General features: G+C 38.3%; 1 protein-coding gene across 1 annotated transcript in view; it reads left to right on the forward strand.

The window, feature by feature from the left end:
• Window positions 1-14,734, forward strand: part of DNAH7 (dynein axonemal heavy chain 7) — a 283,116-nt gene that overhangs the window by 156,321 nt on the left and 112,061 nt on the right. The window contains exons 35-39 of the mRNA XM_049772925.1: window positions 2,422-2,577; window positions 3,898-4,066; window positions 7,916-8,042; window positions 9,029-9,248; window positions 11,558-12,430. Coding sequence (XP_049628882.1) covers window positions 2,422-2,577; window positions 3,898-4,066; window positions 7,916-8,042; window positions 9,029-9,248; window positions 11,558-12,430 — 1,545 coding nt within the window. The remainder of the gene's footprint in view (window positions 1-2,421; window positions 2,578-3,897; window positions 4,067-7,915; window positions 8,043-9,028; window positions 9,249-11,557; window positions 12,431-14,734) is intronic.

Here is a 14,734-nt window from a genome sequence, read left to right on the forward strand (position 1 = left end):
CAGAAGTATGATTACATTTTCTATTTAATTCTCAAATTAATCTCTGAAGGATTTCTGTGTAGTAATAAGGCTGGTTTTATTATGATTTCTTTTTTTTTTTTTTTTTTTGTTTGTTTTTGGGCCACACCCGGCAGTGCTCAGGGGTTACTCCTGGCTGTCTGCTCAGAAATAGCTCCTGGCAGGCACGGGGGACCATATGGGACACTGGGATTCGAACCAACCACCTTTGGTCCTGGATCGGCTGCTTGCAAGGCAAACACCGCTGTGCTATCTCTCCGGGCCTTATTATGATTTCTTAATTCAGATTTATTCTGTGCTACAATGTGCTGCTGTAATAGATAATGTCCTAAATCTTTGTAGTTCGAACTGATCAAAGATTAATTCTTGACTCTAGTTTCAGATTTTTAAAGATAGATAGCTGACTGTAACTAATAGTAAGAGGTATCCCTAGCCCTTGGCATAGCAAATAAGTTCCTCCAAGTCAATTGAATAATGTGGAAATTTTGTGACCTTGGGCAGTCTTGACCTGAGAGAGAGAGAGAGAGAGAGAGAGAGAGAGAGAGAGAGAGAGAGAGAGAGAGAGAGAGGAGAGAGAGGAGAGAGAGAGGAGAGAGAGGAGAGAGAGAGGAGAGAGAGAGGAGAGAGAGAGGAGAGAGAGAGGAGAGAGAGAAGAGAGAGAGAGGAGAGAGAGAGGAGAGAGAGGAGAGAGAGAGGAGAGAGAGGAGAGAGAGAAGAGAGAGAGAGGAGAGAGAGAGGAGAGAGAGAGGAGAGAGAGGAGAGAGAGAGGAGAGAGAGGAGAGAGAGGAGAGAGAGAGGAGAGAGAGAGGAGAGAGAGAGGAGAGAGAGAGGAGAGAGAGGAGAGAGAGAGGAGAGAGAGAGGAGAGAGAGAGGAGAGAGAGAGGAGAGAGAGGAGAGAGAGAGAGGAGAGAGAGAGGAGAGAGAGGGAGAGAGAGAGAAGAGAGAGAGGAGAGAGAGGAGAGAGAGAGAAACAGGGGTTAAATCTCTTGTCTTGTTGGAGCTGAGCCAAGTTCAGTTGCTAGCACCATGATATTTGGTCCCTTACTCATTTCCAGGAAGAAAACCTGGAATAATCTCTGAGCACAACTTGGTGAGACCCAGCCTCTACCCCCAAATATCAATGTAATTTAGGTTAGAGAATCAGGCAGTGTATTTGGCAAAGTAAAAAATCTGAAGAAAGTGTTTCTCTGCTTCACTCAAAGCAAGCATTTGGAGCTTGTCAGATAGCAAACAAGACATTAGCCAGGAGATCCACAGTGCTGCTGATCAGATTGATCTTTTGCTGCTCTTCCTCAGGCTTTGCTCACTACACAACCCTTGGCAGGAAGTAGCAGGAGAGACAGAAGTGTGAAGAGCCTTCAGTGGCCTTTGCCCCATTACAGACATCTGGTCTGTTTACTTTTTCCATTAAGTAAATGCAATGTCTCTCAGGTAATACCTAAGAATAGGGAGTAAAAAAAACTTAGTTGAGATCTTATGCTAAAGAAATATTGATTGCTCTGGATTTTATAAAATAACTGAGCATGTAAAGATTAGGAATTTACCCAAACACTACTTGGAGTCAGGAAATTGAGAATTGGCACAATTAAGGATAGTGATTGGAGACAAAGCCCTTTTCTTTTGTACTCACATTAAACTCAATCCAGGCAACACATGTTCCAGAGCAAAAAGCAAAAACAACAAAAATCACTTGCACAAAATTCAAGAGTCCTTTGCATTTTATTTTGTTTTTTTTTTTCTACTTAATACTTAAATTTTCCTAGTTCATTGTACTTCTACAAGATGATTCATATGGAATCAGAGAGATACTATAGCTGATAAGGCAATTTCTTGTACATGGCTAAACAGGATTCATTCCCTAGCACCCTAGATGATCTCCTCAGCCTGACAGGAGTGATCCCTGAATACAGAGCAAGGAATAAGCCCTGAGCACAGGCAGTTGTACCTCCCACCCATCCCCAATTATAAAATGCAATACCTTTTTTAAGAATCAATATAGTTGCACTTTATTTTTAGTGAATTTTATTTTGTAAATACAACCAAGAGGAAAGAGAAAAAGCTATGCATAATGAACATTCAGAGAGAAAAGATACAAAGGACAGCCTGTTTCATGTCTGAGACCTATAATAAGCTACAGAACCTCTCACTCTGTATGGCCTCAGGTATACAAGGAACGCTTCACTCTGCATGTGGTTTTGGAAACTGCAGATGCTGTATTCATGAAGCATGGATTAATAAAGAGACTCATTTGTCATGATAAATTTTGTTTCTATTGATTTTATCTCTACATTTTCAAGGACATTTCAATTAAAATTGAGACTGTCAGCAATGATGTTTAGAGTTTATTTTGAAATGTTTAAACAATTCCTATTCTGGCTCATCTTTTTATGTCCTTTTCTATAGAATTTTCTATTAAATCAACTCAATAAAGAAATCTACAGACCTCTGCTAATTAACTTCTCAGCACAAACGACAGCAGCTCAAACTCAAAATATCATCATGTCAAAACTGGACAAAAGAAGAAAGGGAGTTTTTGGACCACCTTTGGGCAAGCGAATGGTAATAGTTTTTTCTACACACCTTCATAGACCATAGCACTGGTCCTTGTCATGCACATTGTGGAAGTCAGATGGAGAAAAACAGATATACCGGAGCTTGAAATCTTTTTGTGCTATTGTTTTCAATCACAAATTGTTATTAGTTTCCTAAAAGTGTGGTGTATTTGCATGAATTCTAGATGATATTAAAAGTAATCACTTCCAATTTTAATTAAAGGTAGAATATTGATCTAGTTAATTATCTAACTTCTTAATTATTTCATTAAGATTTTTCCTTAGTGCCTAAGAGACAAAGCACTTGCCTTTCACATAGCTAAAGGGGTTTAATCTCCAGCACCCATATTATACTCAGATAACTTCTAGGAGTGATCACTAAGTGCATAGTTAAGAGTAAGCCTTGAGAACAGCTAAATGTGTCCCTTCCTCAAAAAAAGAGATTGTTTTCTTAGCACAGTCTTTGCTTCTTGTGCTTCTAAATTTTTGTTAGTTTGTTATTTTTTTTTTAAAGAACTCAGCTATCAACAAACTTGTCTGAATTCCTCTGACAAGAACACTCTACTTACCTTCACCGTCATGACTCAGAGGTTATAATCATTTAAAAAAGAATGCTCTTTTCACTAATTTTAATGTATTAAAATTGTGCAATAAAAAGATAACTTATATTGAGAAATTGTATGGAAGGAATCATGGTCCCTAAACCTAAATATATTCACTAAATCTCACTACTCACTAGTAGTTTGTAGTTAGTAGTGAGAACCCATCACTATCCTTAGAAGTATGGACACTGGGCCCGGAGAGATAGCACAGCGGCGTTTGCCTTGCAAGCAGCCGATCCAGGACCAAAGGTGGTTGGTTCGAATCCCGGTGTCCCATATGCTCCCCCGTGCCTGCCAGGAGCTATTTCTGAGCAGACAGCCAGGAGTAACCCCTAAGCACCACCAGGTGTGGCCCAAAAACAAACAAACAAACAAACAAACAAACAAACAAAAGAAGTATGGACACTAAGGGATGAAGTTCTTAATTTGAAAAGAAACCATCATTTCTAGAACTGGAGATCTGGGTTCAATTACCAGCACCCCATGTTCTCCCACAAACTTTACCAATTGTGACCCCTGAGCACAGCTCAAGGAGTAAAGCGATGAGCACAGTCAGGTATGTCCTTCTCCCCCACCAAAGACCAAAAATGTAAAAGAAAAAGAACCTATCACTTCTTATAAACATACACATAAAACTCTATTTTTTTGCCTCAACATTGTTTATATAATACAATACTATATTCAGATGTTAACATTTTCTGTACCTTTCTCCCCTTTATTCTCAGGTTGTCTTTGTAGATGATGTCAATATGCCTGCTCGGGAGGTATATGGTGCCCAACCTCCTATTGAATTGCTTAGACAGTGGTTAGATCACTGGAATTGGTATGACCTAAAAGATTGTTCTATGATTAAACTAGTGGACATACAAATCTTGTGTGCCATGGGACCTCCAGGTGCGTTTTTTTGGATTTATGATAATAAAGATGGGAAATCACTATAGTTGTGTGTAAAGAGTTTGTTGGAGAAAGAGAAACCCACTTGAGCAATTGGACTTGCAGATTTTATATATACATTTTCTATAGGTAATAGCTTTTCTATTTATTGTGCAGCCATCAACATTGTGAAGTGAATGGCCTTGGTCGGGTTTAGTCTTGCCAGCTCTTCCAAATTGTTCTTCCTCCAACTGTTGGGATATTTCTCCCAATTTTTGTTCCTGTGGTCTGAAAAACCTAGCAGCCCTTATGACAGTTTTTAAAATCACTGATAAAACCAACTAAATTTTTAAACTTTTTCCCTGAACTTGATATATTTTATTTTCATTATTTTAGATAATTTATTTCTGTTCATCATAATTTTCTCAATGTACATATTTTAAGTGGATTTCAAAGTCATATCTGAAGATGTTTGAAGATCACACTGAGGAACCAGATCATGAAATTGGGATTGGATATATGAAAGCAGTTGCCTTAATCCCTGTACTATCTCTTCACCCCCCTAATATTATTCAATATAAAGTTCAGAAATATTTTAGATACTGAAGTTTATATAATTCTGTAATGATCAATTACAAATAATAATATAAAAAATCAATATTCAGGGGCCGAAGCAGTAGCGCAAGCAGTAAGGCGTTTGCCTTGCCTGCGCTAGCCTAGGACGAAGTCAGGTTTGATCCTCCAGTGTCCCATATGGTCCCTCAAGCCAGGAGCGATTTCTGAGCACAAAGCCAGGAGTAACCTCTGAGCATCACTGGGTGTGGCCCAAAACAAAAAAAATTAATATTCACCAAAATATGACCTAAAATTTCTGTTGTTTGATAATTTTTCTCTATGCACCACTTTTTCAGGAACTTTCACCAGTGTTTTTGTCTAGTATATTACTGACCTTTTTCTAACCTATAATGCAGAGTTTGATCTCAGTAAGTTGTTGCTCTGAGCTCATGCTCCAGCCAAATAAAATTATTTTTGTTTCTCTGTTTTTGCTTTTGTGAAAAATACAATTATTCCATTTGTTGTATTCCACTTCAAGATGTCATCTTTTCTCATAGATACATAGAATTCTATTATGTTTGAATACCCTAATTTCCTTATCTATTCAACTGTTTTTGGATACTTGGGTTGTTTTCAGATTTTGCTATTGTAAAGAATGCTGTGATGAAAACAAGAGGTCTTTAATTCATTTTGGAGTAATCTTTGTTAATGATATGAGATGGGACCATCAGACTGGTCAGGTTTTTTTTTTTTTTTTTTTTTTTTATGCTGGGTATGGTAGTCCAAAGGAAAACCCAAATACCAGATAGCCTTATTTATTTGTGGTATATATAAAGGAAAAATGCAAAGGAAAAAAGACTCCTGTCAGAAACAAACACTGAGATATTGTCAACAAGAAGCAAACTGAGACTTTAAAGAGGTAGAATAGGGATGAGGGGACAGTGTTGTAAGGTTATTGGCACTTTGGTGATGCACTAACATTGCAAGTATAAAATAATATGAAGGGGGGCAGAGCAATAGCACATGAGGAGGGTGTTTGCTTTGCATGCAGTCAACCAGTGTTTGATCCCCGGCATCCCATATGGTTTTCCCAGTCTGCCTGGAGTAATTTCTGAGTAATATCTGAGCCAGGAGTGACACCTGAGCACTGCTGGGTGTGCCCCCAAACAAAAACAAACAAAATAAAATAATGATATGAAAACTGTTGTAAGTCATATTGCCACAACAAAAACATTAACTTTAAAACTATACAAAATTTCATAGTAAATTTCTAGATAGACTAGATAGATATCACAAGTTTGGGGTAAGAAAATAATTAAAAACTATTCAATAGTCTGTTGCTAAGAACTAACTTATATTTTATCTTTCATAAAATATTGACCATAGACCTCAGACTTTAAATTTTCCCCCACCTTCCAAGCCTGTCATTTATAATATATGTTCACTTTCCTCCTTTTTGTGCACTAAACATAAAAGTAGACTGAAGCTATGAGGTTCCTTTAGTCTTGGGCTTCATTTCTAAAACTAATATATTAGAAAGTTCTGAGATAGGGGCCGGGTAGGTGGCGCTGGAGGTAAGGTGTCTGCCTTGCAAGCGCTAGCCAAGGAAGGACGGCGGTTCGATCCCCCGGCGTCCCATATGGTCCCCCCAAGCCAGGGGCGATTTCTGAGTACATAGCCAGGAGTAACCCCTGAGCGTCAAACGGGTGTGGCCCAAAAACCAAAAAAAAAAAAAAAAAGAAAGTTCTGAGATAAAAGTTAAAGACAAATCGGAAAAGCTATATAATTTCTTTCCTTCCTTTTACAGCCCATTCAGCTTTTTGCACTTACCTAGGTTAATTAATGTTTTTTTAAGTTTCTAATTTCAAGACACACACCACTGTTTTGGCGTACAGCCTCAGAGTCATGTGTTCTAAACAGTTTGATCCCTCAATCAGCATATAATTTAGTAAAAATTAGATAATATTTAAATTTAAATAAATTAAACAATATTTAAATTTAAATAATGAAACAATTTGCTGTTAAACAAAAAAAAAACCATCCATAAGCCTATCTATATTATTAAAAAATTTAATGAATTCTGATTCACAAATGCTGTTAATAACTACTAAAGATATCATAATAGAATCACTTTTAAAATCAAATGCCAGGGGCCGGGAAGGTGGCGCTAGAGGTAAGGCGTCTGCCTTGCAAGCGCTAGCGTAGGACGGACCACGGTTCGATCCTCCAGTGTCCCATAGGGTCCCCCCAAGCCAGGGGCAATTTCTGAGCACATAGCCAGGAGTAACCCCTGAGCGTCAATGGGTGTGGCCCAAAAAAACAAACAAACAAAAAAAATCAAATGCCAGCCTAGAGAGAGATAGTATGAAATAGTATGGTATCAGCTGACTCAGGTTTCATTCCCAGGCACTACCTAGACTTCTCTCAACAATGTTCTTTGTATATCTTAAAAACATATGTAACTGGGCCGGGCGGTGGCGCTAGAGGTAAGGTGCCTGCCTTGCCTGCGCTATCCTTGGACGGACCGCGGTTCGATCCCCCGGTGTCCCATATGGTCCCCCAAGCCAGGAGCGACTTCTGAGCGCATAGCCAGGAGTAACCCCTGAGCGTCACCGGGTGTGGCCCCCCCAAAAAATATGTAACTGATATTATAAAATGATTGGTTACATTTTAATCATTTGGAAATGTCATTACTTTATAGAAGTGAGATAATTCACAAATTTTCAAAAAATGAAAGCAATCAGTGAATGAAATGACCACATGAATCATTGAGCCTAGTCTTTGGAAAATTAATTTCAAGATGTGGGGAAAGAATTAGGTACATGTTGAGATTATGCTGAATTTTAGCTATGTGAGAGAAAGATGATGAAGTTTAGTCATTAAGTATTGTCTACATTGAATATTTATTTACATTTTGGCATTATTAAATGTTAATAGTACATAATATGAATTAATATTGTGTGATAATGGACTTGTTTACAGTGAATGCTTTGGGCCATGAGTCATGGAGAAAGTTGCCAATGGTTTGTTATGAAATTTGATTTCTTTTGGTAGTATAAATCTCTGGCCATTGTGTTTAATTAATTGAATTCATTCAGATAATAACTCAAATAGTGATGTATTTGGGTTTAGGAAAAACTGTTTTGAGATTAGGATTATCCAAATTATTGATTATTATTAATTTTTCTGTGTGCTGTGATTTAGCTCATCTCTCAAGGTATTTTTGAGATAGTATTTCCTGATGATATAGTAAAATATTATTTAAAAACACATATTTAAAATATATTGTTTAGAGTTATCCTTTTTATTATTTAGGTGGCGGTCGAAATCCAGTAACTCCTCGATACATGCGGCATTTCAATATTATAACAATAAATGAATTTAGTGACAAGTCTATGTTTACTATTTTCTCTAGAATTTTAACTTGGCATTTAAAAATATGGTAAGTATTTGAATTTTTTTATTTATTAGGAGACATGAACCTTTTAAAAACAAATAAGTATAACTTGTTTTTCCCAAACCTTTTTATAAAAGCATATCTGGGCAAGGAAAAAGAAATGACGTAATCTCATGTTCTTCAGCTGCCTGCATCTCCTAGTGTGGGAAAAGAACACAAAAGGACTAAAGTCTAACTTTTTCCTTTTTATCTGGTCTTATATTCAAGCCTAAAACATTCATATTGTTTTGGTTTTTGAATTTTTGAATTTCTGAGTTAAATTTGTTACCTCCGTGTGTAATTATTGCTACAAAGATACGGCAGATTTATCCTGCGATTTTGATATCCTCTAGAATAACTGCATTTGAGTAGCTTTGGCGACTCAACTGGGGAAACATTGCTCCCAACTCTAATTCTCACTGGTCTCCTTATGACATGAGAGTTAAAGGAGCCAAGTGGCCCAGGGCAGCTTAAGTTTTGGCTCCCTGGTGCCCATTCTCAAATGATTTGCATTATTTGCCCTTTCTAGTGAAGAGAAAAGAAAAAGAAGAGTTGGTTCCTCCTTATGCTAGAAATTATATAAAACCAGTTTTGCCAAATAGATATTTTTTCCATGTTCTCTCTACCTTACTAATATATTGTTTCCTTTTTTATTATGGCTCTTTGTTTGACTTTAAAGATTCTTTTTCCTTAATTTTCTATTTCCTTGTTTTCTTCCCTTCTCTGAAAATACCTACGTTAAAGGGTTCTTTCTCATATCCTACCTATATGTAATCAATCCTACTTGCTCATAGAGTCTCGGGGTTTGACTGGAAAGTAGTTTGTAAATTTGTCAAAAATCTCTCCCTGTAAACAAGGAATGATAATTTATAAATACATCAATTGATTTATTCAGAACAAAACATTTATGCTACTCTTCATAAATATAACTTACGTATTATTATTCTATACTTGATGACATTTTTATTTCTTTTTACTTTGAAAATTCGAAGTTATAAATTTCCAGAGGACTTTCTCGATTTGACAACACAAATTGTAAATGGTACAATGATACTGTATAAAGAAGCAATGAAGAATCTCTTGCCTACTCCAGCTAAATCTCATTACTTGTTCAACCTCCGAGATTTCTCCCGTGTTATTCAGGGTATATGTTTGTCAAGGCCAGAAACAGCAGAAACCAAGGAAAAGATGAAACGTCTTTGGGTCCATGAGGTAAATGTCTGTGCAACTGAAATATAATCATGCAGGCATCAAATATTTTACTATCTGTCTGTAAAATTATTTAACTACTGAAATGTATTTAGCTGTTAGACATTAGAAAATCTAGTAATCAAGATAATTTTGAAAAACATTTATTGCAAAAATTATTGTTCCACTTCTTTTGTTGACTTATAAGAATATTTTCAAGTAGGTTTCACACTGGACTAATCTCCTTTATTTTAATCCTTGTTCATGGAATACACATAAGAACTATGGCGTGGCTGTGGATTACAATATTTAGATTACCTGGCAATGGGTAAGGAGTTGGGGGGAGAAGACTCACTAGAACTGGCATAAGGACAGTAGTAGACAGGCATGGGCACTTGTTAGTGGTGCAGTGCAGTGACTAAGTATTGCCATATGCACTGAGTGTGATCCTGGTTGCTCTGTTGTTTGTACTTAATAACTTCCTAAACAGGTGTAACTCCTGACAAGTACCTGTATAAAAATCACAGATATCCCTAAAAAGCATTGCAAGTAGAGCCTTGTAAAAACTGTAAAAAAGTGTGTGACCCCTGGCAAACACATCTGCAAGTATTGCAATGAAAGGGGTGTACTCGGCATTTAGCATTGCAGCTGTGTATAAGCAAGTACCCTGGTATGTGGCTCTCAACAAGTTCACAATGGGAAAGCATGCTGGGAGCACAGCTGGGTGTCTGGGTACTCTTGTTTATTGCAACAGCAACAATAAATAAGGGAAAGTGGTATTAAAAACTCCAGGACAAAAGTTTTCACAGTAAGTTGGAGGGAAAGGAAATGAAGGAAGCAATTGTAGGTGGGACTTCAACATCGAAAATGGAAGGGAGAGTTGGGTGAGAGGGAATGTCAGATCAGGACAAAAGTGATAATCCTAATGAGAATCTTAAAAGTGCTTTGAGGGAGTATTTCTTGTGTCCTTAAAGTGTGCATATTAGCCAGGTATTTTTGTTAATTGTTCTTTGCCAATTTTCATTTTTCTTGTCAATTGTTCAGTGACTCAGCAAGACAACTGACAAATATACCTTCTGCCTGAAGTTCTCACTTTTTTCCCAAGAAAATGGGCTTTAAAAAAAAGTGTTGATTTACCAATAATTTTTCAAATGTTTTGTGGCTTAAAAAAGGAAACAATGTGTATATTCCTCAAAAAAAGAAATTGATGAGCAATTAACTAAAATTAATTAAATGTATTAGAGCATAATATCACTCATTTGTGTGATTTAACAGAAACAAAAATAGTACGGTAATAATATCCAGGGATAATAGAAATGAGTGCCAGAAGAACCAGTCCATAGAAGGAAGCTTGCCACAAATAATGGAGTAGTGCAGTTAGAGTCGAGAAGGGTCCACGGTGACAATGGTAGTTGGAACTGTTCACCCTGAACAAGAACTGGGTGTTAAAAGGGTGTAAAGTGATATGCATGGTACCCCTTCGTTAGCAATAGTTCAGCCCAGTGTCAAAGGGAGTGGAGGGGAGGGGAGAGAGAGAGAGAGAGAGAGAGAGAGAGAGAGAGAGAGAGAGAGAGAGAGAGAGAGAGAGAGAGAAGAGAGGAGAGAGGAGAGAGGAGAGAGACAGAGAGGAGAGAGACAGAGACAGAGAGACAGAGACAGAGAGACAGAGACAGAGAGAGAGACAAAGAGAGACAGAGAGAGAGAGAGACACAGAGAGAGGAGAGAGAATGTTAAAATACTTGACCCTCCCCAGCCAGGCAGGGGGAAGTATGGAAGGGAAATTGGGGACATTGGTGGTGGGAAATGTTCATGGGTGAACAGTGTTGTACACTGTAAAACTGAAAATCATGAGCAACTTTGTAATCACGGTGTTTAAATAAAAGGAGAAAATGGTATTAAATTAGATTTCAAAGGTTCTCACCAGAAAGAAAAAAAAAAAGGAAACTTTAAAACTCTAGATATCTATGCTCAGCTTTGTTGTCTATACCTGATAACTAGCAGGGCTAGTTCACATATCTTCTCTAGTTTTTATTCTTTTCTTGTGCTTAATTCTCTTTGCATCTCTGTGACCGGTTTGTCACTCCCAATACCTTTATTTATTGGCAAGTTGTCAAAACTTAGAAATCCCCAATATATGTGATGAAAAATTAACATTTTAAACAACTATTATGAGTCAATCCTGATTCAATTAATAAAAAAAAAAATCCATGGACATTTTTATTTCACACTACTTATGCCAGAAAGAAGAAACAAAAGAAATATAGAACAAAACCACGAAACATCCATTCCTAAAGCTGTTTTTTTCCTCTTTTTCTTTTTTTCCCACCCCACAGGTCCTTAGGGTATACTATGACCGACTCTTGGATAACGCAGATCGGAACTGGCTCATCGACTACATCCAGGAAATCCTGAAAGAGCACATGGATGAAGACTTCCACGAGCTCTTCAAGAACCTGGATTTTGACCTGGACGGCAAGGTGGAGGAGGATGACCTGCGTAGCCTGATCTTCTGCGATTTCCACGACATCAAAAGGGAGGACACCAACTACCGGGAGGTGGACAACGTGGACAGCCTCCGGGTCATCGTGGAGGGCCACCTGGAGGAGTACAACAACATGAGCAAGAAGCCCATGAACCTGGTGCTGTTCCGCTTCGCCATCGAGCATGTGAGCAGGATCTCCCGCATCCTCAAGCAGCCCCGCAGCCACGCGCTGCTTGTGGGCGTCGGGGGCAGCGGGCGACAGTCGGTGACCAGACTGGCCGCGCACATGGCCGACTACGCCGTCTTCCAGGTGGAGATCACCAAGGGCTACGGCAACGTGGAGTGGCGCGAGGACCTGAAGGTCATCTTGAGGAAGTGCTCCGAAGGGGAGATGCACGGCGTGTTCCTCTTCACCGACACGCAGATCAAGAAGGAATCCTTCCTGGAAGATGTCAACAACCTGCTCAACGCCGGCGAGGTGCCCAACCTCTTCGCCCTGGACGAGAAGCAGGAGATCTGTGATAAGATGCGACAGCTGGACCGCCAGCGCGATAAGACCAAGCAGACGGACGGCAGCCCCGTGGCCCTGTTCAACATGTTCGTGGAGAGATGTCGCAACCAGCTGCATGTGGTCCTGGCCATGAGCCCCATTGGGGACGCCTTTCGGAACCGGCTTCGGAAGTTCCCTTCCCTCGTGAACTGCTGTACCATAGACTGGTTTCAGGTATTGATATGCGGGGGGAAGGGGCCACCGACTGGCAGACATGTACCACTTCCATCATGTCCATGGGCTGTTGTATCACTCACACACACACACACACACACACACACACACACACACACACACACACACACACACACCTGCAAAACTGTCATTTCCTAGAAGGGTTTGGTCAGTTATAAAATTGTAAATCATAAGATCATCATAATAGAAAACATTTTTGCCTTATGCATGGATATAAGAATGGAATTGTTGTCCTAAAATTATTATAGACATATTTTGGGGGATGGAGCAATAGCACAGTGAGTATAGGGAGGTTTGTCCTGCACAAGGTCTACCTGGGTGTGGTCCCCTGGCATCCCATATGGTCCCTCAAAACAAAACAAAACAAAACAAAACAAAACAAAACAAAAAAAAACACCACCAGAAGTGGTTTCGGAGTGCAGAGCCAGGAGTAAACCCTGAGCACTGCTGGGTGTGGGCAAACAACAGGAAAATGCATACTGGAAGACTTCAATGAGGAAAATGAATGAAAAAATTGTTAACAATGGTGTAAGCATGATTCAAGAAACAGAGAGGGGTACAAAGGTATAACAGGAAGTGATAGAATAGATCTAATAAGAGTTTAGACTACTTAGCACTCAGGTTAAAATTAATGGTGAAAATCTTTCTTCCCCAATGCTTACTGTGCCTATGCAAAAAAAAAAAAAAAAAAAAAGTGGGGGGAAACGCCAAACCTTACCACTCCAGCACCCATACTTTTTCTTGTTTTGTTTTGATTTGTTAGTTTTTGACTTTATTTTCCTTCTCTTTTTTTCTTCCACTTTTTTTCATTCTTTTTTACTCTTGTGGTTATTATTTAGAGATTTATTTTTATTTTTATTTGCCAGGTCCATTTTTTTTCTTTTTTCTTCCATTTTTCTTTTCTTTTTTTTTCTCTCTCTTCTTTCTTTTTTTTTGGTATTTGTCACCAAATTTTTTTCTCCCCTTTTTCTTATTCTTTTAATCTCCAATGACGGTGGAATAGATGCTCAATCTACAACAAGCTGTAAAGTGGAGACCAGTGCACTAGCATACTGGGAGGTAGAGGAGGGCGATATGGGATGCATACTGGGAACAGGGGCGGAGGGAGGACAGCACTGGTGGTGGGAATGCCCCTCATTCATTGTCACTATGTACCATAAATGATGCAGTGAAAGTTTTGTAATGCACTTTGGTCACAATAAAAATTTTAAAAAAAATTAATGGTGAAAATGGAGGTGAAAGAGGAAGGGATGGTATTCCTTCAGTGAGGAATTTTCCTCAAGAAAATGATTTGTGTGCATAGCTACATAGCTAGTAGCTAGTGTGTGATATTAACACATTATTATTAGAATAGATTATTATTATTACTATAGATGCCTATGAAAGACCATAAAGTGGAATGAATGCTATTGGAGTTTGAAGCTATGAAAATTGATCTACCTCATAAGAACATGTGCCAGAAGAACTCAGCACTTGCTAGAATGATGGACAGGGTAAAATGCCCCTGTTTCTCTATTTTCCCACACTTGAATCTCTTTAGATAGAAGTCAAACAAAATAAATAATAAGTTAGAAGGAAGAAAGTCAGAATAGTTGTTTTTTATATAAAAATTTCTGTCAGGAAGGACAGAACAGAACAGACAAGGATGTGTGAAAAGAAATGTGTGTCAGTGCTAGAGATACTGGGACAAGTCTGATGCAAGCATTATTGCCTCAGGGGGCGATTTACAAGGCCCCTCTGTACCTCTATTTCCTGCTCGGGTTATTTCGTGTAAGATTTATTTATTGAGACCTTATTTTGTAACAGTTCTGATTGTAAAAACTAGACAGCAGGATATGAAAGAAACAAGTCCTCTGTTCCACTGAGCTTACTTTTTTACAGACATATTGGCAAAATAAAATCATATAGAGTAGCTTAAAGGGAGCCACGGATATTCTGGATAGACAAACTCTAAGAAAGGGCAGAAAGGACAGAATGTGTTACTATAGAGAGGATCTTGTCACAGAAAATGAGCTCTTCAAGGCAAGGAGCTAAATAGAGGGAATTAAGGTTGAGAGAAAATTTGAGAAATAATAGCCAGTAATTGAGAAGAAAATATTGAAGTACCAATCAGAAAGGTAGGAAGAAGATTTGCAGGTTTGCATATTGGTTTTATATTTGATTCTGCATAGGCTGAAAAATTTTCAGAACATTGGAATAAAGATCAGAAAGTTAGGAAGATCAGGAAGGTCTGCATGTTGGTTTTGGATTTGATTCTAATTAGCCCAAAAAACCTCCAAAATA

Source organism: Suncus etruscus, chromosome 5 (genome assembly GCF_024139225.1).
Source record: "Suncus etruscus isolate mSunEtr1 chromosome 5, mSunEtr1.pri.cur, whole genome shotgun sequence".
NCBI lineage: Eukaryota > Metazoa > Chordata > Mammalia > Eulipotyphla > Soricidae > Suncus > Suncus etruscus.